This window comes from Rhinoderma darwinii, chromosome 8 (assembly GCF_050947455.1).
Source record: "Rhinoderma darwinii isolate aRhiDar2 chromosome 8, aRhiDar2.hap1, whole genome shotgun sequence".
Classification (NCBI taxonomy): domain Eukaryota; kingdom Metazoa; phylum Chordata; class Amphibia; order Anura; family Rhinodermatidae; genus Rhinoderma; species Rhinoderma darwinii.
The window spans coordinates 47,707,234-47,732,617 of NC_134694.1; the positions used below are offsets into that span (position 1 = coordinate 47,707,234).

The following is a 25,384-nucleotide window of genomic DNA, read 5'->3' on the forward strand; positions in this document are numbered from 1 at the left end:
TAGGTGGAACGGAATCTAACAGAGGATTCGCTTCCAAATTGACTATTCCTGTGACCCTGGTATCCGGCGACAGGACGCATCAAGTCTCTGCCTATTTTGACTCTGGCTCTGCTGCAAATTTCATCCAGAAAGAGCTGGTGGATCATCTTCAGCTGCCCACAGTTCCCCTGGAGACATCTTTGGCTGTTGCCTCAGTTAATGGACTGCCTCTGCCTGATCCCATTATCTCTAAAACCAAGTCGTTGAAGCTCCAGGTTGGAGTACTTCACTCTGAATTTATTTAGTTCCTTGTTTTGCCCAAGGCCATCAATCCTGTTCTGCTGGGCCTGCCTTGGCTTCGACTACATGCCCCAGTCCTGGACTGGAATTCTGGAGAGGTTCTCCAATGGGGCTCCAAGTGCCATGGTCGTTGTCTGTTGCAGATCCATCCTGTCAAGCCTTCTCTGCGTCAGTCGCTGTCGGGACTGCCTCCCCATTTTGCTCAGTATGCAGATGTTTTCAGCAAAAAGGAGGCTGAGACGCTGCCTCCACATCACACCTATGACTGCCCCATTTAACTGGTTCCTAATGCCTCTCTTCCCCGTGGACGGGTATATCCTCTCTCCTTGCCTGAGTCTCTATCCATGTCGGGTTATATCAAGGAGAATCTGGAGAGGGGTTTTATACGAAAATCTTCCTCACCGGCCGGGGCTGGATTCTTCTTCGTTAAAAAGAAGGATGGATCCCTTCTTCCCTGCATTGACTACAGGGGCCTCAACCTGATCACAGTCAAGAACAAATACCCGTTGCCACTCTTCTCTGAGCTATTTGATCGCATACGAGGGGCCGACATTTTTTCTAAGCTTGACCTGCATGGGGCTTACAATCTAGTCCGGATTCGCCGGGGTGACGAATGGAAGACCGCATTTAACACCCGGGACGGGCACTACGAATACCTGGTGATGCCCTTCGGACTGTGTAACGCTCCCGCAGTGTTTCAGGAGTTCGTTAACGACATCTTCCGAGATCTGCTCTATGTCTGTGTTGTTGTTTATCTCGATGATATTTTGATTTTCTCCCCAGATCAGACGACTCATCGGAGGCATGTCCGTCAGGTTCTACTACAATTGAGGGAGAATCATTTATATGCCAAGCCGGAGAAGTGCGTCTTCGAGAAGAGTTCTCTGCCCTTCCTGGGCTACATCATCTCGGATCAAGGCCTTAAGATGGATCCTGAGAAAGTGAAGGCTGTCCTGGAGTGGCCACGTCCCCAAGGCTTAAGGGCCATACAGCGGTTCCTGGGATTCGCCAATTTCTACCGGCAGTTTATTCCTAACTTCTCTTCTCTGACGTCTCCCATCTCGACCCTTACCAAGAAGGGTGTGAACGCCAAAGTGTGGACTCCAGAGGCAGAGTCCGCATTTATTAGCCTCAAGAAATCCTTCACTTCAGCCTCGATCCTCCATCATCCTGACGTATCTCGGCAGTTCTCACTGGAAGTGGACGCTTCCTCTGTCGGTGCAGGTGCACTTCTGTTCCAGAGGAGCTCCAAGGGAAAGGCAGTAGTATGTGGCTACTACTCTAGACTGTTTTCTTCTGCTGAGCGCAATTACTCCATTGGAGATCGGGAGCTGCTGGCCATCAAATTGGCTCTGGAGGAGTGGAGACATCTTCTGGAGGGCGCTGCTCACCCCATCCTAATCTTCACCGACCACAAGAACCTCACTTACCTTCAGTCCGCTCAAAGACTTAATCCTCGTCAAGCCAGGTGGTCGCTGTTCTTCACCCGTTTTCTGTTTGTGCTCCACTACCGTCCCGCGGACAAGTATGTGAGGGCCGATGCCCTGTCCAGATCGTTTGAGACGGAAGACACGGTGGAGTCACTTCAGACCATCATAGACCCGTGGTCTATGATGCATTGTCACTGCTAATCCTCTGCAGGTTAGAGACATCCCTCCTGGGAGGACTTTTGTTCGGTTGGCAGACAGGAGAAGAATTCTCCGCTGGGGACGTAGTTCTAAACTTGCTGGGCACGCCGGTGTCCGTAAGACCCGAGGCCTGATTGTTCGTCACTTTTGGTGGTCCACGCTACCTAAGGATGTTCTGGACTTTGTCTCTTCTTGCACGGTGTGTGCCTCTAACAAAGTAACTCAATCCAAGCCTGCTTTTCTGCTTCAACCTCTGCCTGTACCCAATGCCCCCTGGCAGCACATTGCGATGGACTTCGTCACACACCCCCCCCCCCCCCTCAGCATGAGGTAACACTGTCTGGGTGGTGGTGGACCGGTTCTCTAAGATGGCTCATTTTATCCCGCTGACCGGCCGACCTTCTGTTCCTCGTCTGGCAAGTCTCTTCATTCAGCACATCTTCCGCTTGCATGGCTTGCCTCTTCACATCGTGTCCGACCGGGGGGTTCAGTTTACCTCTAAGTTCTGGAGAGCCCTCTGTAAACTCCTGGATGTGAGATTGGACTTTTCCTCTGCCTATCATCCCCAGTCCAATGGGCAAGTTGAGAGGATCAACCAGATCATGGAGAATTATCTCCGCTACTTCATCTCTGCACAGCACGATAACTGGGTACAGCTTCTACCATGGGCCGAATTTTCTTACAACAAACACACAAGTGAGTCCAACACTTCCACTCCGTTTCACATCGTGTACAGTCAACATCCCAGAGTCCCTCTTCCTGTGTCGACTTCATCTCTGGTTCCCGCTGCTGACTCTGCATATGGGGACTTCCTGCAAATCTGGCAACAGATCCGGTCCTCTATTTTGCTGGCAGTAGATCGCGAAAGGCAGATACTAAGAGAAGAGAGCCGCCTCAGTATCTTCCGGGGACTAAAGTCTGGCTGTCCTCTTTGAACATTCGCTCATACAAGTTCGCTCCCAGGTTCCTTGGACCATTCGAGCTCCTGCAGCAGATCAACCCTGTCGCCTATAAGCTTCGGCTGCCTCCTACCCTCAGGATTCCCAACTCCTTCCACGTCTCCCTCCTAAAGCCTGTGATCTTAATCCGCTATTCCAAGACTCCCAGCCCTGCGGTTGCTCCCAGCGGCTCCTCGGACATCTTTGAGGTCAAGGAGATCTTGAACACCAAGAGAGTGAGAGGAAAGACCTATTATTTGGTGGATTGGAGGGGGTTTGGTCCCGAAGAAAGGTCCTGGGAACCAGAGGAGAACCTCAATGCCCCTACTCTTCTAAAGAAGTTTCTCTCTCGCTCCGGTCCCAAGAAGAGGGGGCGTAAGAGGGGGATACTGTAATGTTCGTGGCTGCGGGCTGTCAGCTCCAGCCTCCCGCTGACAGCCGCAGCCACGAGTCGGCAAGCGCTGGCCCCAGCCTCCTCCTGAGGAGATGCCAGTGCTTGCATTTACTCACCTCCGCCGGAGCCCGCAGGACATCTTGAATGACCTTTGACCCGTGAGTACCCTGGGCTATAAGAGGGGTCCAGCCCCCTAGTTCGATGCCTGAGCGTTGTTAGTTTTCCTAGTCTGTCTTGCAAATGGTCCCTTAGTGTTTCCCGTTCCTGTTGTTACCCGTACCTTGTTCCCCATTCCTGTTTCCCGTGCTTTGCCCTAGTATCAAGTCGTGCCACGTCCTGTGTTATCTGCCACGTCCAGAGGAATCTGCCACGTCTTGTGTCATCTGCCACGTCCTGTGTCATCTGCCACGTTCGGAGGAATCCGCCACGTCCTGTGTTATCTGCCACGTCCGGAGGAATCCGCCACGTCTGGCGCATCTTGCGGCTCCTGTGTCATCCGCCACGTTTTGCGCCATCTGCTGCACCCATCTCATCTGTGCCAGAGCTGCGGCCACCATCTGGACTATTCAGGTACCCTTGTGCGGGACATTGTATTTCTGGGGTGTCCTGTTGTTTGGCCAGCTGCCTCCCCGCTGCGGCGGTATGGCCTAGTGGGTCCACTAACCCGCTCCGTGACAGTGAGGCCTATAAGTCACTCAAGCTAAAATTATGTCCTAAAAACCATAGAGGTGTTCCTGTAATTTCGTGCCCCACCATGTATACAGGCAATGGATTACGTCCTAAGTGGAGGTATTTTTGAACACAGGAGAAACACGGTGATAGATTTTGGGGTGTGTTTCTTCATTCTCATAGTTGCTTTACAAAGAAATCGGTCTTCAAAGTGATACTTTTATGACAAAAGTGCCTTTGTTTTTTCACCTGCTATGTATTAAATTTAGCAAAAAACTGTGGGGTCAAAATACTCACTACAGCCCTAAATAAATACCTTAAGGGATCTAGTTTTCTAAATGGGGTCATTTATGGGGAGTTTCTATCATTCTGGCAGCTCAATGCCTCTCCAAATGTGCAGTGAGGCCTAAAACATTTTCAAGCAAAATATGTGTCCTGAAATCCACCTGGTGCTCGCTTCCTTTTGGGCCCTGCCGTGTGTCCAGGCAGCGCATTAGGGCCACAATGGGTGTATTTTTGAAAACAGGAGAAACACGGGTGTGATTCTTCATTCTCATGTTTGCTTTAAAATGATACATTTGTAAAAAATGTTTAATTATATTTTTTTACACCTGCTTTGCATGAATTCCTACAAAAAAAAAAAAACTGGGGTCAAAATACTTACAACACCCCTTAATAAATACCTGAAGGGGTGTAGTTTTCAAAATGAGGTCATTTATGGGGGTTTCCATCATTCTGACACCTAGGAACCTCATGAAACTTGGCTTGGTGTAGGAAAACAAAATGTACTTCAAAATTTATAAAATTATTATTAAATTTGTAAGTCTTCTAAATTGCTGAAAAAAATTGTTTTTCAAGAGTGCAGCCAAAATGGAGTAAAGAGATGGAAATATATATTTAATAAAAAAATATATTACGTATGTATATACATATGTGACATATTGCAGTTCAAACTAGGGAAACATTTACATTTTTACAAAATGTCTTCAAATTTTGAATTTTTTAATTAATTTACGCAAATCGTATCAGTCTACTTTTACCACTAAAATAAAGTACAACATGTGATGAAAAAACAATGTCAGAATTACTTGGATAAACAAAACTATTGCAGAATTATGACATACCAGACATAGCAGATTTTTTAAAGGGAACCTGTCACCTGCATTTTCGGTATCAAGCCAGCAATACCTTGTGAAAGTGGGTGAAAAATCATTGTTAGCTAACCTATAAATATGTTAAAAGTCGGCTCTGTACCTTCAGTATTCCGGTTTTCAGTGGTCCCGCGCCGTATGCAAATGAGCACAAAAGAGTCAAATCTTCACTTGAAAAGAGTCAGGTTTTCATTCCTCCGGCGCTTCAGAGCTGGCTCCACCTCCTTGTTTTTGATTGACAGCTCCTCACTGCACTGCACATGAAATCCCGCACTTGCTCATTGACAATTGACAGTTATGCTGTATAACATACGACGACGAAATGGGGTGTGTACCCGCGCGGCGCATGTGCAGTTAAAAATTTCAGGATGAATGAAGCAGGGAAGGGTGGTGAGGCACGCATGTGCGAGATCTGAAACGCGATTTCGGCATTTAGTGTTGTACGGGCGGCGTACGTGGGCGGAGTTAAGATCGTGCGTCACTAAGTTAAATTGAATTACCATAAATGGCGGTAAAACTTTAAATGATAATATTTCGGGCAAGATGAGGACGTGAGGAGAGAAGAACACATCAATCAACTATGGACAGCTGCGGCCACTACAGGGTCAGGACGTTTTATGTGGTAAGATGGTGATGACTGGATCCCTTTAAATCTGTCTTGGTCATTAAGTGGCAAACATGCCCGGTCATTAAGGGGTTAAAGTAATGTAGAAGTTACATAGTTAGTACGGCTGAAAAAAGACACTTGTCCATCAAGTTCAACGAAGGGATGGGAAAAGGGAAGGTAAAAATTTCTACACATAGCAGCTAATATTTTTTTGTTCTAGGAAATTATCTAAGCCTTTTTTAAATCCATCTACTGTCCCTGCTGTGACCAGCTCCTGCGGTAGACTATTCATAGATTCACAGTTCTCACAGTAAAGAAGGCTTGTCGCCTCTGCTGATTGAACCTTTTTTTCTCCAGACGGAGGGAGTGCCCCCTTGTTTTTTTGGAGGGTTTTACATGGAACAGGATTTCACCATATGTTTTGTATCTCCTATTAATAAATTTATATAAATTAATCATGTTCCCCTTAGTCGTCTTTTTTCAAAGCTAAATAGGTTTAATTCTTTTAATTTCCTCAGAACTTAGATTCTCCATGCCCCTTATTAGCTTCGTTGCTCTTCTTTGTATTTTTTCCAACTCCAGGGCATCCTTTCTATGAACTGGAGCCCAGAACTGAACTGCATATTCTAGATGAGGCCTCACTAATGCTTTATAAAGTGGTAATATTATATCCCTGTCCCGCGAGTCCATGACTCTTTTAATACATGACAATATCTTGCAGGCCTTTGAAGCAGCTGATTGACATTGCATGCTGTCATTTAGTTTTTTGATTTACAAGTACACCCAGTTCCTTCTCAACAAGTGACTCACCCAGTGTAGCTCCCCTAGGACATATGATGCATGCAGGTTGTTGGTACCCAGGTGCATAACTTTGCATTCATCTACATTAAACTTAATTTGCCAAGTGGACGCCCAAACACTTAGTTTGTTTAAATCCGCTTCCAATTCACGAACATCTTCCATAGACTGAACTATATTACATAGCTTGGTGTCATCTACAAAAATAGAAATAGTGCTATTAATCTCATCCTCTATATCATTAATAAATAAATTGAATAATAGTGGTCCCAGCACTGAACCCTGTGGTACATCACTTATAACTGGGGACCATTCAGAGTAGGAATAATTTACCACAACTCTCTGGATACGGTCCTTGAGCCAATTCTCAATCCAATTACAAACTATACTTTCTAAACCTATAGTCCTTAATTTACCCTTTAGACGTCTATGAGGGACATTGTCAAATGCCTTTGCAAAGTCCAAAAACACTATATCCACAGCGGCCTCTCTCTCTAGGCTTCTGCTCACCTCTTCATAAAAACAAATCCGGTTGGTTTGACAGCTTCTGTCCTTAGTAAAACCGTGCTGTCTGTCACTTATAATACTATTTATTGTCACATAATTCTGTATACAATCCCTCAATAGCCCCTCAAACATTTTCCCCACAATGGATGTTAATCTTATGGTCTATAATTACCCGGGGAAGACCTAGAGCCCTGCGCCAGTCCTTTGGCACTATACCAGTCACTAGAGAATCTCTAAATATTATGAAGTGGGGGACAGAAATAACTGAACTAAGCTCCTTAAGAACTCTAGGGTGTAACCCATCTGGTCCCGGGGACTTGTGTACATTTATTTTATTAAATTTAGCTTGCACCATATCTACATTCATCCAATTTAGTATATCAACTGATATATTAACAGCACTGGCACCAGCTACATCAGCTGCTCTTTCTTCTGTTGTATATACAAAGCTGAAGAACCCATTTAGTAACTCTGCCTTCTCTTGATCCCCTGTGACCAACTCCCCATTACCACTATATAGGGGTCCTACATGTTCAGACCTTGGCTTTTTTGCATTTATATACTTGAATAATTTTTGAGGATTTGTTTTACTATCCTTGGCCACCTGCCTTTTATTTTGTATTTTTGCTTATTTTATTACCTTTTTACAAATTTTATTAAGCACTTTATATTTTACAAAGGCTACAGCTGTACCCTCAGATTTGTATTTTTCAAATGCCCTTTTTTTTGTCATGTATTTCCCTTTTTACTGAAGGTGTAAGCCATGTAGGATTTAATTTTAGTTGTTTATACTTGTTACCTATAGGAATACATTTTGCACTATAATTACCCAAAGTAGATTTAAAAATCTCCCATTTATCATTTGTACCATTATTTGACATTAGTTCTTCCCAGTCTATATCCTGAATTGCATCCCTCATCCTGGGGAAATTGGCCTTCTTAAAATTAAGTGTTTTTGCGCTCCCAGTCTGTGTTCGTTTTTTACAGTATATGTAAAATATGACTATATTATGATTACTGTTACCGAGGTTTTCACGAACATTGACGTTCCCAATGACCAGATCCACACAGAGGTTCACCTCTAGTCGGGTCTTCCACAAACTGGCCCATAACATTTTCCTGCAACAGGTTGAGGAAATGTCTCCCCATTGCAGTTGAAGCCGAACCATGACACCAATTAATATCCCGGTAATTAAAATCTCCCCAATATCATTACAAGTACCAGCCTGTGCAGCCAGCTACATCTGTTTATATAGCTGACCTTCCATCTCCTCAGTTATATTGGGGGTCTATAGATTACACCAAAAGTAATTTTTTCAGTGTTTACCTCCCTTTGTAATTCCACCCACAAGGCTTCATCCTCCTCACAATCTTCACCCACTATTCTCTCTTTCACACTCGCCTTCATATCACTTCTCACATACAGACATACACCACCACCTTTCCTATTTGCCCTGTGTTTCCAAAACAGTGTAAAGCCCTGTGGATTTAGAGCCCAATCATGTGAAGAGTCCAGCCATGTTTCAGCAAAACCAACTATATCTATATTTTCTTCCAGAATCAAGTCCTCCAGCGCCCCCTTTTGCTTGCTAGACTTCTGGCATTTGTGAACATACACTTTAACGTGCCTTTAAATGTTTCACTTTCAGTATCAGAAATTTGATTATTTGGGCATGTTTATTTTCACTTCTGTTTTGTAACGAAAGGATCTCCTTATCTTGTTGCCTAGTCCTCTCCCCAAAGTCTGTTTCTCCCCCAACCAATATAGTCTGACCCCTCTCTAACATAACTATCCCTTTATTTTTTACATTGGCCTCCCTCCTCAGCCCTAGTTTAAATACTCAGCCACCCCAGCTAGAATTATCTCCCCCAGCACAGCGTACCCCCTTCCATTTAGGTGCAAATCATCTGCAGAATACAGTTTGTACCCCAATGAAAAGTCAGCCCAGTGCTCCAGGAACCTAAAGCCTTCTCCTCTATACCAAGACTTAAGCCATGCATTTAACTCCCTGAGCTCCCGCTGTCTTTCCTGTGATGCGCATGGCACAGGCAGTATTTCTGAGAATACTACCTTGGAGGTCCTTCCCTTCAGCTTGTAGCCTAGTTCTTTAAAATTATTCTTTAGGCTCCTCAACCTACCATTTATTCTGTCGTTGCAACCCACATGGACCACGACTGCTGGATCATCACCAGCCCCTCTCAGCAATATGTCCACCTGTTCCACCACATGCCGAACCCTGGCACCAGGGAGACAGCAAACCATTCGGTTGAGGCGGTCTTGCCGACAAATTATTCTATCTGTCTTCCTGATTATAGAATCCCCTACAACTATCAATTGTCTTGCCTTGCCTGCATTACCATCCCGCCGAGTACTAGCTGGGCTGTTCTCCTGGCTGTTAGGGAGATCAATATTCACTGGGGCTGCCATTTCTGAGATCAACACCCTTGCATCATCACCCAACTTGGCAATTTTGCTTGGAATGTCAGAAACAGGATTGGCCTTCCTTTTCTTTGATCTCTTTCTACTGACCCTAACTACATTAACACAGCTACTTGCCTGATCCTGCTCACCCATGTCTTCACCCTCTAGTTCTACCCAACTAACTGCATGCTCCGTGAGCAGCAAGCTCCGCTCAAGATTGTCTATCTTCCTCAGTGTTCCATTCTGCTCCTCCAGATCTCTAATGCGAGCTTCCAGGTGACCAACATGCTAACATCTGCCACAGAGGTATTCACCCTGGAACTCCGGCTCCAGTCGTGCATACATATTACAAACTGTGCACTGAAGAAAACCTCCAATCTTGCTATCCATTATCCGAGTTACAACAAAAGAGTGAACAATTGTCAAAGTAAAAGAAAAGAAGAGTACTTACTGGGGCTTTAAATTCTCTTTTTAACTCCGGTTTTATAACTCCACTTATATCACAAGCCACTTAATCCACCAAGCTCAAGGTGAAACTTTACAATTTTTTATATTCTTTTGCAGAAAATTGTTTTTAATCCCATTTTTTTTTGTAACACAGAAGGTTCTACCAGAGAAACACAACTGAATATTTATTGCCCAGATTCTGCAGTTTTAAGAAATATCCCACATATGGCCCTAGTGTGGATTTTAGAGCCTTTTTTTATTAGAATATTTTTTTGGCACCATCTCATGTTTGAAGAGCTCTTTCGGTGCCAAACAGTGGAAATCCTCCAAAAGTGACCCCATTTGGGAAACTGCACCTCTCAAAGAATTTATATAGGGGTATAGTGAGCATTTTGACCCCACAGGTTTTTTGCAAGCATTATTGGAAGTAGGCCGTGAGAAATTTTTTCCCAAAAAATGTAGGTTTAGCTATTTTTTTTTCATTTCCACAAGGACTAAAGGAGAAAAAGCACGACAACATTTGTAAAGGAATTTCTCCCGAGTAAAACAATACTCCATATGTGGTCAGAAACTCCTGTTTAGACACATGGCAGGGCTCAGAAGGGAAGGAGTGCCATTTGGCTTTTGGAGCTCAAATTCAGCAGGAATGGTTTGCGGAGGCCATGTCACATTTGCAAAGCCCCTGAGGGGACAAAACAGTGGAAACTCCACACAGGTGACCCCATTTTGGAAACTACACCCCTTGAGGAAATTATCTAGGGGTATAGTGAGCATATTGACCCCACAGGTTTGTTTTTAAAGAAATTATTGGAAGTGGGCTGTGAAATTGAAAGTAGGCTCGGGAAATTTCTCCCGAGTAAAACAATACCCAATGTGTGGTCCTAAACTGCTGTTTGGAAATACGGTAGGGTTCAGAAGGGAAGGAATGCCATTTGGATTTTGGAATGGTTTCTGTCCTCCATGTCACATTTGCTGAGCCCCTGTAGTACTTGGAATCATCAAGGGGTATAGTGAGAATTTTGACCTCCAAAGGTTTTTTGCTGAATTAATTAGAATTAAAGAAGGTATGTGTAATGATAGGGGTAGGGAAACGGACAAGTGAGCCCTAATCTACCCGCCACTCTGTCCCTGCCTACTTGCAACGACCCGCCCTAGGCGACGGGGTACAACTGGGCGGCGGTCCCTACGCTCAGTAAGTGCACGAGACAAACAGACAAGGGTACACAAAGCTAAGGGAAATGGGGCAGTTGCCCACGGCAACACCGTGAGCAACAAGAGAGGTGAACGAGCCGAGTCAAAGCAGGAGTGCACGAGGTACCAAACGAAGAGCAGAAGAGTAGTCAGTAAGCCAGGGTCAGTATGGAGCAGGATCAAAAAGTCAGGAGCTGTAGCTGGGCCAGGAAACCACACGAGAAGAATCACAAGCACTGGAGGAACAGGAAAGGCAGGTATAAATAGACAGAGGGCGGGAGCTAGCTGAGTCTGGCCAGGCTGCGATAGGCTCTCCCACTCCTAAGCCTGTCAGCCTGAGTGGTGGAAGCTGGAGTCAGTCTCAGAGGCATAGACTCAGGTGCCGACTATTTACCTATGGGCGTTAACCCCGCTGTGCCTGGCAGTTCCTTTACAGTATGTCCCCATTTTATAACTTCCCTATCTCCTACCTAATCTAATAGGTGCTTTGATGTAGATAACTACTGTTTTGTTTTTTTTGCTTTTTTTAAAACTTTATTATTGACCAAGTTATGAAAATTTTTGATTTATGCTAATTATTTCTAAATGCCTAACTGGGGTTTTTTTTTTTTCACCAATTGGGCATTGTATAGAAAAGTGTATGACGCTGTCCAATCAGTGTCATACACTTCTCTTCATTCCAGCCCAGCTTGATTCACAGCATAGATGTTTATCCGAATCTGCAGTGGCTGGAGGCAATGTCTGCTCAGTCTTCCATCACTCCGGTGAAGGACCTGGGAGGAAGTCACGTCACAGCGAGATCACGCTGTGCTGTGAATCAAGCTGGGCTGGAATGAAGAGAAGTGTATGACGCTGATTGGTCAGCATCATACACTTTTCCATATGACGCCCACTTGGTGAAAAAAAAAAAACACCCAGTTGGGCATTTAGAAAAAATTTGCATAAATCGACAAATGTTGAAGTCTTGGTGACAAACGTTTTTTTTTTGTTTTGTTTTTTAAAAACAGGCGCTTTGATACTGGTCCTTCTCAATGAATTAGAATATCATCAAAAAGTTAATTTATTTCAGTCATTAATTTGAAAAAGCAAAACTCATATATTATATAGATTCATTACACACAGTGATATATTTATTTTTCATTTTTTTCTTTTAATGTTGAAGATTATGGCTAACCATTAATGAAATCCCAAAATTTAGTCTCAGAAAATGTGAATATTTGGTAAAAGTTCAAGACAGTCACACTGTAATCAGCTAATCAACGCAAAACACCTGCAAAGGTTTCCTAAGCCTTTAAATGATCCAAAAGTGGTTCAGTAGGCTACACAATCATGGGGAAGACTGCTGACTTGACAGTTGTCCAGAAGACAGTCATTGACTCCCTCCACAAGGAAGGTAAGCCACAAAAGGACATTGCTAAAGAATCTGGCTGTTCACATAGTGCTGCATCCAAGCATATTAATGGAAAGTTGAGAGGAAGGAAAAAGTGTGGTAGAAAAAGTTGCACAAGCAACAGGGATAACTGCAGCCTTGAAAGGATTGTCAAGAAAAGGCCATTCAAGAATCTTGGGGAGAATCACAAGAAGTGGACTGCGGCTGGAGTCAGTGGTTCAAGAGCCACCACACACACAGGTATCCAGGACTTGGCCTACAACTGTGGCATTCCTTGTATCAATGCCACTCATGAACCAGAGACAACATCAGAAGCGTCTTACCTGGGCTAAAGAGAAAAAGGACTGGTGTGTTTCTCAGTGGTCCAAAGTCCTGTTTTCAGATGAAAGTAAATTTTGCATTTTATTGGAAATAAAGGTCCCAGAGTTTTGGAAGAAGAGGGGAGAGGCACTCAATCCAAGTTGCTTGCGGTCCAGTGTGAAGTTATCACAGTCAGTGATGGTTTGGGGAGCCATGTCATCTGCTGGTGTTGTTCCACTGCGTTATATCAAGTCCAGAGTCAATGCAGGCGTCTACCAGGAAATTTTAGAGCACTTCATGCCTCCCTCTGCTGCCAAGATTTATGGAGATGCTGATTTCATTTTCCAGCAGGACTTGGCACATGTCCACACTCCCAAAAGTACCAATACCTGGCTTAATAACCACATTATCAAGGTGCCTGATTGGCCAGCAAACTCGCCTGACCTAAACCCCATAGAGAATCTATAGAGTATTATCAAGAGGAAGATGAGAGACACCAGACCCAACAATACAGATGAGCTAGGCTGCTATCAAAGCAACCTGGGCTTCCATAACACCTCAACAGTGCCACAGGCTGATTGCCTCCATGCCACACCGCATTAATGCAGTACTTCATGCAAAAGTAAGTACTGTACATACTTTTAAGTAGGCCTACATTTCGGTTTTAAAAATCATTTTTTAAATTGGGCTTATATAATATTCAAATTTTCTGAGAGACTAAATTCTGGGTTTTCATTAACTGTTAGCCATAATCATCAACATTAACCCCTTCCCGCGCACGGGCGTGACTGTACGTCCAAATAGCAAGTGAGTTCCCGCACTCGGGCGTACAGTCACGCCATGGTGATAAAGCGTGCACAGGAGCTGTGCGCGCTTTATCTTCAGCGGCTGTCAGCTGTTATACACAACTGACATGCCGCTGCGATGGCTGTTACCGCCGATCGCAACCATTTAACCCCTTCAATGCGGCTATCAATGACGTCCGCTACATTGAAGTGGTTTACAGAGGGAGGGAGCTCCCTCTGTACCCCCGCCACGGGCCCCCCGCAATGGATCGCGGGTGGCGATTGTTGCTATGGCAACCAGGAAGCTGTTACTAGGCTTCCTGGTTGCCCAGGTACGGTAGCCTATTAGGTCATGCCCGAGGCAGGACCTAATACGCTAACTGTCAAATGAAGAATGACCGTTACAATACAATGCACTACATAAGTAGTGCAGTGTATTGTATCGGGGATCAGAAGACCAGATCTTCAAGTCCCCAGGTCAGTGTAAAAGAAAAAGTAAAAAATGTAATAAAAAATGTGAAAGAAAAATAAATAAATAATAAAAACAACACTTGCCCTGTTTCCCTGATCAACTCCTTTATTATTAGAAAAAAAATGAAAACATGAAAAAAAAACTATACATAATAGGTATTGCCGTGTTCGGAACGGCCTGATCTATAAAAATGTCACATTATTTTTACTACACAGTGAACACCGTAAATTTTTTTAATAAAAAACAATAAAAGCATTTTCTTTTTTGGTCATCTTGTCTCAAAAAAAATGTAATAAAAAGTGATCAAAAAGTTGCAAGTAACGGAAAATGGTACCAATAGAAACTACAGTTTGTCACACATAAAACAAGCCCTACCGCAGCGATATCAACTAAAAAATAAAAAAGTTATGGCTGTCAGAAAATGGCGACACTAAAACATGATTTTTTTTTTAGAAAATAATATTTTTATTGTGGGAACGTAGTGAAACGAAAAAAAACAATATAAATTTGGTGTCGCTGTAATCATATCGCCCTGCAGAATAAAGTTAACATGTTGTTTATACTGCACGGTAAACACTGTAAAAAAGAAACGTGCTAGAATGGCTGTTTTTTGGTTTCTTCATCTCCCAAAAAATGGAATAAATAGTGATAAAAAAAATCGCATGTACCCCAAAATGGAACCAATAAAAATTACAGCTCGTTCCACAAAAAACGCGCCTTCACACAGCTCCGTCAACGGAAAAATAACACGTTATGACTCTCGAAACGCAATGATGCAAAATAATGCTAAATGACGGCCCAGACTCCTTTTTTAGGTCCAGTAGAATTTCACTAAATACCCCACATCATCATTTGCTGGACCCCACATGTGGACCCCGTAGACGCAGCGGAGATGAGGAAACTTTAGGGCCTTGTGCTGCTTATAGGGCTAATGTAGAAGTCAAAGATTAGGCAATACTGGAGCGCAGATATTTTGTATAATACCCAATAAACTCGGCCTGTGTATAAAGGATTGGTTCAAAGCGTACCACACCAATCCATGGATTATTCATTCACCCCATTATTACATCATCCTATTATGCACTGATGTACTTCGCCCAGTTTACATATACCCTGATGTACTCCGCCCAGCTTACATATATCCTGATGTACTCCGCCCAGCTCACATATGCCCCCACATTATAAGCTGAAATACCAGTAAAACACCAAGCAAAATCTGCGCTTCAAAAGCCAAATGGTGGTCCAACTGAGCCTGGCAGTTTGCCCAAACGGCAATTTATGACCACATATGGGGTATTACTGTATTCTGGAGAACCCGCTTAACAATTTATGGGATGTGTGTCTACGGTGGTACAAGCTGGGCACAACACATTGGGCACTGAAATGGCATATCTGTGGAAAACAGCAATTTTCAATCTGCAACATCTATAGTTTACTCATTTTTGCAAAACAGTTGTGCGGTCAAAATGCTCACTACACCCCTAGATAAATTCTTTGAGGGATCTAGTTTCCAAAATGGGGTAATTTTTCGGTTGGTACCACTGTACTGGTACTATAGCTCAATGCAACATGGTGTCAAAAAACGAATCTTGTAAAATCTCCACTCCAAATACTAAATGGCACTCCTTCCCTTTAGTGCATTGCCGTGTGTCCAAATAGCAGTTTATGACCACATGTGGGGTATTTCCGTTCTCCGGAGAAGTTGCTTTACAAATGTTGTGGTGTTTTTTCTCTTTTATTTGTTGAGAAAATGAAAAATGTTGAACTAATGCTACGTGTTATTGGAAAATAATGTAATTTTTAGTTTTCACTGCCCATTTGTAATAAAATCAATGAGACACCTGTGGGGTCAAAATGCTCACTACCCCTAGATGAATTCCTCAATGGGTGTAGTTTGCCAAATAGAGTCACTTTTGGGTAGTTTCCACTGTACTGGTACCCAAGGGATTTGCAAAAGTGACATGGTGCAGAAAAAACAATCCAGCAAAATCTGCTCGCCAAATGGCGCTCCTTCCCTTCTGAGCCCTGATGTGTATTCATACAGTGGTTTATTACCACATATGGGGTATTTCCCTACTCTGGAGAGAATGCTTTACAAATGTTACGGTGCTTTTTCTCCTTTATTTGATGAGAAAATGAAAAATTTTGAGGTAAAGCTACATCTTAGTAGAATTTTTTTTTTAATTTTTAATTTTTACTTCACAATTCTAATGAAATCTATGAAACACCTGGGGGGTCAAAATGCTCACTACACCCCTAGTTGAATTCCTCTAGGGGTGTAGTTTCCCAAATTGAGTCACTTTTGGGGGGTTATCCCTGTACTGGTACCTTAGGAGCTTTACAAATGAGACATGGTGCAGAGAAATTAATCCAGCAAAATCTGTACTCCAAAAGCTAAATGGCGTGCCTTCCCTTCTGAGCCCTGATGTGTAGTCATACAGTGGTTTATTACAACATATGGGGTATTTCCGTACTCTGGAGAAGTTGCTTTGCAAATGTTACGGTGATTTTTCTCCTTTATTTAATGAGAAAATGAAAGATTTTGACCTAAAGCTACATCTTAGTGGAAAAAAATGTAATTTCTCATTTTCACTGCCCAATTCTAATGAAATCTATGAAATACCTGTGTGGTCAAAATAATCACTACATCCCTAGATGAATTCCTCTAGGGGTGTAGTTTCCCAAATGCGGTCACTTTTGGGGGGTTTCCTTTGTTTTTGCACCACAAGACCTCTTCTAACCTGACATGGTGCCTGAAATATAATTTAAGAAAAGGAAGGCCGAAAAATCCTCTAGGTGCTCTTTTGTGTTTCTCTTGTAAAAACCTTCAGTATTAGGCTGGGTTCACACAACCTATTTTCAGGCGTAAACGAGGCGTATTATGCCTCGTTTTACGCCTGAAAATAGGGCTACAATACATCGGCAAACATCTGCCCATTAATTTGAATGGGTTTGCCGACGTATTGTGCAGACGACCTGTAATTTACGCGTCGTAGTTTGACAGCTGTCAAACGACGACGCGTAAATGGACTGCCTCGGCAAAGAAGTGCAGGGCACTTCTTTGCCACGTAATTTGAGCTGTTCTTCATTGAACTCAATGAAGCACAGCTCAAGATTTACGAGCGTCTCAGACGGCTCGCAAAATGTGAGGAGGAGCATTTACGTGTGAAACGAGGCAGCTGTTAACAGTCTGTCTTTTGACACTTAAATGCCTCTCATCGTGTGAACATACCCTTACAGGAAAAAATGGATTAAAATGGAATTTCTGCAAAAAAAATGAAATTTGCAAATTTCCCTTACACTTTGCTTTAATTCCTGTGACACGCATAAAGGGTTAAGAAAAGTTTTAAATGCTGTTTTGAATACTTTAAGGGGTGCAGTTTTTAAAATGGGGTGATTTGTGGGGGTTCCTAATATATAAGGCCCTCAAAGCTACTTCAGAACTGAACTGGTCCTTGACAAAATAGCCTTTTGAAATTTTCTTGAAAATATGAGAAATTGCTGCTAAACTTATAAGCCTTGTAACGTCCTAGAAAAATAAAAGGATGTTCAAAAAATTATGCAAACATAAAGTAGACATATGGGAAATGATAACTAGTAACTATTTTGTGTGGTATTACTATCTGTCTTACAAGCAGATACATTTGAATTTAGAAAAATGCAAATTTTTTAACATTTTCTCTCAATTTTGGTGTTTTTCACAAATAAATATTGAATTTATCGACCAAATTTTTTAACTAACATAAAGTACAATATGTCACAAGAAAACAGTCTCAGAATCGCTCGGATAGGTAAAAGAATTCTGGAGTTATTACCACATAAAGTGACACATGTCAGATTTAAAAAATGAGGTCCAAAAGTAGCTGGGCCCTTAAGTGGTTAAAAGAAAAAAAATGCTGGAAATAGATTACTCGGTGTGAAATTAATCTGTATAATATAATATTAGTTTCATTTTTTGAATTGAATTACGGAAATAAATTAACTTGATAATATTCTAATTCATTAAGAAGAACCTGTAGTTTTAGATCAACATTTTTCATTTTCACAAGGAATCAAGAAGAAAAAGCACCCCAAAATTTGTAAAGCAATTTCTCCCGAGTATGGTAATACCCGATATGTGGTTATATACTGCGGTTTACATATATGGGAGGGTTCAGAAGAACAGGAGTGGTATTTGACTTTTGGAGCTTAGATTTTGCTGGAATGGTTTACGGACGCCATGTTGCATTCGCAAAACTCCTGATGTACCAAAAATAAAGTGACCCTATTTTAGAAACTACACCCCTAAATGCATCTATCAAGGGGTGTAGTGAGAATTTAGACCCCACAGGTGTTTTTCAGAAATTAATACGCAGTGGATGATGCAAAGGGAAAATTGAATTTTTTTCCACTGATATGCCTATTCACCACACAATATCTTGTGCTCAGCTTGTGCCACTGGAGAATCTTACCCTATAAATTGTTAAGCGGTTTCTCCCGGGTATGGTAATGCTTTACTTGTGAATGTAAACTGCTGTTTGGGCATACTGTAGGGTTAAGAAGTGAAGGAGCACCATTTGGAGCATGGACTTGGTAGTAATTTTGTTTGAGTATTACTGGTATTTCAGTTTATAATGTGGGGGTACATGTAATCTGTGCGGATTACATCAGGACATAATAAGAGGGTATAAAAATGGGGTAAATAATACAATTATCCATATATGTGTGGTATGCTGTGAAGAAATCTGTTATGCACAGGCCATTGTCGCACTTATAAACGGTATTTTTTTTTATCCCCCTTTTGTAACACTGCATATTTTGGGGATTTTTTCTCCTTTGTAGTTTGGGAAATTTTGCTGGGAAAGTTTTTCCCTGGTATAATACGGGCGCCCTCGCTTCCAGCAAATGTCTTATGTCACTTCCCTTCCTAGTTCCTAAATACTATGGCCCTGAAACTGAAGGAATGTTCCCCTCCAGCCTGAACATCTGGATGTTTTTTCATCACCGCATTACTAGTGCCATAACTTTTTTTTTTGGTTGATGGAGCGGTGTGCAGGCTTTGTTTTTAGCTGCAGATTTTATTGTTACCATTTTGGGACACCTACGGCTTTTTGATCACTATTTATTAAAATTTTTGGAAGAGAAAATAACCAATATGCAATTCTGGAATAGTTTTTTATTGGGGTTTTTTTTTCGGCATTCACCGCGCGCAAAAAATTACATGTTAACTTCATTCTGCGAGTCTATACGATTACAGCGATACCAAATTGACATCGTTTTTTTCATGTATTGCAGCTTTTGCACAATAAAATCACTTTAAAAAAAATATATATCATTTGTTTTCTGTGTCGCCATATTATAAGACCCATTATTTTATTTTTGCGTGAACATAGCTGTTTTAGGGATTTTATTTTTTTTTGCGAAACGGGTCGTCGTTTTTATTGGTACTATTTTGGAGTAAATGTGACCTTTTGATCACGTTTAATTAAATTTTTAGGGCCTTCACTGTGTGGGATATATTACTTAATAGCTTGGGTCGTTACTAACGTGGCGATACCAATTACGTATAGTTTTTTTTTTATGTTTTCCGTTATTTTCCAATAATAAAATACTTATTATGGGAAAAAAAGGCAGTTCTTTTTTTTTTTTTTTTAACTGCAAACATTTTTATTAACTTTTTGAACTTTTTATTTTATTTGTCCCACTAGGGGACTTAAAGACCTGAAGCCCCGATCGCTATTCTAATCTACTTCACTACATACGTAGTGCAGTGTATTCGAGCTGTCCGTTATTTCCTGACCACAATCCGATGAGGATCCGCTCCAGCGGGTCCTCATCGGCTTCCGTAGAAGGCACACACGGAGGCCATTATTTGGCCTTCGGTTGCCACAGCAACCCAGCGTTGAGTCGCTGGGGTGCCGGTCGGGTAAAAAACCCTTTTTAGATGCTGCACTCTCTATTGAGCACAGCATCTGAGGGGTCAATCAGCCAGATTGGAGAATAGCTCCGGTCCTGGCCATTAGAGGAGGGTGTCAGCTGTAATATACAGTTGACACCCGGCGGTGATATTGCGGGCAGGGCTACTGAGTAATGCTACTGCGGTTTGTGGGAACTTCCCGACAGCGCCATATATATACGGCGGATGTCGGAAGGGATTAAATGCCAAAGCCAGGAGTGAAACACAAACATAAAAGTATAATGGAAAGATTTGTACCTCTTTGGGTGTGTTCACATCAGCAACAATGTTCCGTCAGACCCTTCCGTCAGGTAACCCATTAACGGAAAGGCAAACAGAAACCATAGCTTCCGTTTGCATTACCATTGATTTCAATGGTAATACTTCTGTTGCAAAGGGTTTACGTTTGGCTTCCGTTTATATTTAGCGTAAACAATAGCGTAGCGCTATTGTTTCCGCTAAAAAAACAGAAACCTTACGGAACGGAGACATGGTTTCTGTTGATGGGTTCCCCTGACTGAAAGGTCTGATGGAACCCATCAACGGAAGCCCGACGCTAATGCGAACAGGCCCTTTCGTGTTTTTGACTCGCTCCTGGCTTTGGCTTCTAAATACTGATGTAAAACACTGACCGAAATACTGCCACGTGAAAGAGGTCTTAGAGAGAGAAAAAAGCAACAAAGGAAAAAGCATCTTAAGCAATACCCCTCACAAACCATACATTTTCTATGTAAATTAAGTTTATTAGACATACATCATTATGACAGTAAATATTTGATATGCTTAGAACTGTAACTTATTATGGTGGTTGTGTGACCACATAATAAAATAAGGAAAGCCGTATTGGATAATTTAAGGATGTATTTATTTATTTTTTTTACAACTATTTTAAATTTTTCCCGTAATATTGTTAGCATGCAAATTTATAAAGGGATTGATCAGCTATATAGTTAAATAGGTCTTCTCTTGTAAATATTTAACATATTCAGCAATGTAACTTTAAGGGTATGTGCACACGAGGGCATTACGTCCGTAATTGACGGACGTATTTCGGCCGCAAGTACCGGACCGAACACAGTGCAGGGAGCCGGGCTCCTAGCATCATACTTATGTACGACGCTAGGAGTCCCTGCCTCTCCGTGGAACTACTGTCCCGTACTGTAATTATGTTTTCAGTACGGGACAGTTGTCCGGCAGCGAGGCAGGGACACCTAGCGTCGTACATAAGTATGATGCTAGGAGCCCGGCTCCCTGCACTGTGTTCGGTCCGGTACTTGCGGCCGAAATACGTCCGTCAATTACGGACGTAATGCCCTCGTGTGCACATACCCTTACTGTTCAGTTAGGACAATTGGAATTTCTTTACATCTTTAAGAATATTGAGGGTACAGCAGCACAGAATAACTCACCCAGGGGCGTAACTAGGAAAGACTGGGCCCCATAGCAAACTTTTGACTGGGCCCCCCCTCCCCCAGGTGTCACACAACCCCCCCCCCCCTTGTAGATAGTGCCTTTTTTACAAACCCCCCCTTTTGATAATGCCATACATACCCCCTGTAGATAACGCCATATAGCCCCCTTTGTAGATATCTACAGAGGGGGCTGTATGGCGCTATCTACAGAGGGGGCTGTATGGCGTTATCTACGGGGGGTTGTATGATGTTATCTACGGGGGACTGTATGGCGTTCCCTACAGGGGGGGTGTATGGCGTTCCCTACAGGGGGGGGTGTATGGTGTTCCCTACAGGGGGGGTGTATGGCGTTCCCTACAGGGGGAGGTGTATGGCGTTCCCTACAGGGAGGGACTGTATGGCGTTCCCTACAGGGGGGACTGTATGGCGTTCCCTACAGAGGGGCTGTATGGCGTTCCCTACAGGGGGGGCTGTATGGCGTTCCCTACAGGGGGGGCTGTATGGCGTTCCCTACAGGGGGGGCTGTATGGCACTATCTACAGGGGGGGGCTGTATGGCGCTATCTACAGGGGGGCTGTATGGCGCTATCTACACGGGGACTGCATGGCGCTATCTACAGGGGGGCTGTATGGCGTTATCTACAGGGGGACTGTATGGCGCTATCTACAGGGAGTCTGTATGGCGTTCCCTACAGGGGGGGCCTGTAGGGAACGCCATACAGCCCCCCCGTGTAGGGAACACCATACAGCCCCCCCGTGTAGGGAATGCCATACAGCCCCCCTGTAGGGAATGCCATACAGCCCCCCCCTGTAGGGAATGCCATACAGCCCCCCTTCTGTAGGGAACGCCATACAGCCCCCCCTGTAGGGAACGCCATACAGCCCCCCCTGTAGGGAACGCCATACAGCGTCCCCCATTCCTGTAGGGAACGCCATACAGCGTCCCCCCCCTGTAGGGAACGCCATACAGCGTCGTCCCCCTGTAGGGAACGCCATACAGCGTCCCCCCCCCTGTAGGGAACGACATACAGCGTCCCCCCCTGTAGGGAACGCCATACAGCATCCCCCCCTGTAGGGAACGCCATACAGCGTCCCCCCCTTTAGGGAACGCCATACAGCGGTCCCCCCCTTGTAGGGAACGCCATACAGCCCCCCCCTGTAGGGAACGCCAAACAGCGTCCCCCCTCCCAAAAAAATGCGACCTACAGTGTGTCCTAATAAAATACATGTGTATAGGGGATACATGTGTGACCGCTGGCATTGATAGGGAGACTGAAAGTCCCCCAAGTTCTCCATGACTAACCTCTGACTTCCGGCGTCTGCGCAGCTCACTAAAAATTAAAGGAGCGCTGGTCACGCATGCGCACAAGCGGGACCGGCGCTCCATTCATTTCTCCGGAGCTGCCGACACAGACCCCGGAAGTCCGAGGTTTGTGATGGAGAACTTCAGGGGACTTTCGGTCCCCCGTTGTCCTTATCGCTGCCAGCGATCACACATGTATCCCCTATCCTGTAGATAGGGGATACATGTCTTTTGTTTAATGGCAGAGCGGGGAGATACCTCCCTGCTCTGCCGTACTGTTCAGTGGCGTCGCTCTGTAGCAGCCATAGCGGCTGCTAGCGGAGCCTCCGGCCATGGTGGGGGCCCGTGCCGGCGAGCGACACGGGCCCCCTCATGCCGCGGGCCCCGTAGCAGCCGCTACTGCTGCTACGGCGGTAGTTACGCCACTGAACTCACCCCTTGCGCTTTCCTGCCTATAGACATTTGGACATCATCACCCTGACAGCCACATGGCATTGCACTCTACATATGGAGGAAATGCAATAATGTTTCTCAGAATTGTGGTCCATATTTTTTTAGACTAATTTCTGTGTTGTGCGGTTTGCAACTACATTTTTTGTATTATTTTCTGTATTAAATTATTGTAAACCTGTCAAACTTGTCATTTTATTATTTTACAGCTCTCCGAAGGTCTCAGGATTTTGCAGAACAGATAGGTAGGTTAGAGGGAGAACGAAGGGAGTCTGCACACAGCCCCCATGAGGAACAGCAAATTCCGCCATACTGTTTTGGATCTACGGATATTTCTGGACAAGTGCAAGGTAAGGCTTCACTTTATTTATGTACCCGTGTTTTTTGGACTATAGGACGCTTTTTTTTTCTTCCTAGAAACTTTGTTGTAATCTTCTGTGTCCTATAGCCTGAAGGCAGACTGCTGTCAGTGTATGAAAAAGCAGGACATGGAGCCCCAGGCTTCAAAGATCCTTGCAGTGCAGTGTAATGGAAGCAGCATGTCCTGCGCTGTGTGTAAAAAATCTGAGTTATCTGTTCACTGAGCAGTCACATTTTACACACAGAATTCTCACTGTTCAGTGAGCAGATAACCCAGACACACAGCACAATAAATCTGTGCAGGTACTGATCTGCAAGGACCTTCTAGCCACGCCCCCTCCTATGATGGAGCAGCAGATTCATCACTATTAACCTCTGTCTCTCCACACCTCTGACGTCTGGTGAGTTCAGGGGAGGGTGAGAGCACCAAAACTGTTAATATCTTGTATTTCTGTGGCTGACATTGTATTGAGGCACTGTGAATGGCGTTGGAGCACTGTGGTTGGCATTGTATTGGGGGCACTGTGGCTGGCATTGGAGCACTAGCTGGTATTGCTATGGGGCACTGTGGCTGGCATTGTATTGAGGCACTGTGGCTGGCATTAGAGCACTTCCTGCCAGTGTATTGGGGCACTGTGGCTGCCATTGTATTGGGGCACTGTGGCTGGCATTGTAATGGGTCACTGTGGCTGGCATTGTATTGGGGCACTGTGGTACCCTATTGTATAACTGTACATTTCCTGGGCAATATTCAAAGGCAAAACCTTTTTTCTCCTTTTTTATGCTTTTGCGCGTTTTATGGTTCAGTGTGTCCTATAGTCCGAAAAATATGGTATATTGTACAGTGCACGCATTTATGATTTCTATCTATGACAGTGATAAACTGGAGAAAGGCAGCAATGGACAAAGTGACAAATGTATATTCGCCCATGCAATATTTCAATATGTAGTTTATTTTGTTACTAGATGTCAGAAACATCTTAAAATCGGCCTTGTGTCGTTGATCCAACCAGTTTAACATTGGCGAATGTTGAGTGGATGAAAAAAAATGGGCAAATTTATAATTGTTTTTTTTAAGGGTGAAAGGCACAATATGGCATTTTGTTCATGACCAGTTATGATATTGGAAAGTGTGTAGCAGGTGGAAATTGCTGTTCATGGGTGTGCAGCTTTTATATGACAGAAAACAGCAATGTTAGCAGGGTAAATCTTTTGACTCCTTGGTTTACAGCTAAGACAAGCGCTTTAATAGAAAATGAGATTATGTTGAAAGCTAGATATAGTATGTGTAGTGTATGCATCACTGGTGTCAAAAATGTAACTTCGTCATAATAAAAATATAAATGCAAAAAAAATTGACTGAGATTTGGTCATTTTATCCAGAAATAGTGCAACTTTTGTCCATGGTGAATGGGGCAGTGCCGCAATACTGGACACAGCCTACTGACAAAAGTGGCGCAGTTTTTGGAAAAAAAGGCAGACCCTTTTTTAAAGTCTCATACAACCCCTTTATAGTTCCCAGGTTTTATAGCTGGAGATTAAACTTGGTTCACTGCCTTAGGCCCCATGCACACAAACGTATTTTTTCCCTCCCGTAAATACTGGCATTTATACGGGTTCTTGGTCACACATATTCGACCCGTATTGCACCAGTATTTACCGATCCGTGCCTGTAAATACGGGTCCGGTGTCACCAGTATTCCACCCGTATTTACTGGCACGTTTTCGCTGCAAAATTGCACTGCACTAGTTGGCAGCCCCTTCTCTCTATCAGTGCAGGATACCTTTCCGAGGTAAAATAAATTAATACCCGGCCGTTGCCTTGGTGACGCGTCCCTCTCTTGACATCCAGCCCGACCTCCCTGGATGACGCGGCAGTCCATGTGACCGCTGCAGCCAGTGATTGGCCTGTGATTGGCTGCAGCAGTCACATGGGCTGAAACGTCA

The 25,384-nt window shown here is 43.6% G+C and overlaps 1 protein-coding gene across 8 annotated transcripts in view; it reads left to right on the forward strand.

Moving 5' to 3' along the window:
• EDA2R (ectodysplasin A2 receptor) overlaps positions 1–25,384 on the forward strand; it is a 208,881-nt gene that overhangs the window by 95,585 nt on the left and 87,912 nt on the right. For all 8 annotated transcript variants that reach the window (XM_075834271.1, XM_075834270.1, XM_075834272.1 and 5 more), the window contains one exon: positions 23,287–23,427. In XM_075834271.1, the coding sequence (XP_075690386.1) occupies positions 23,287–23,427 (141 nt within the window). The remainder of the gene's footprint in view (positions 1–23,286; positions 23,428–25,384) is intronic.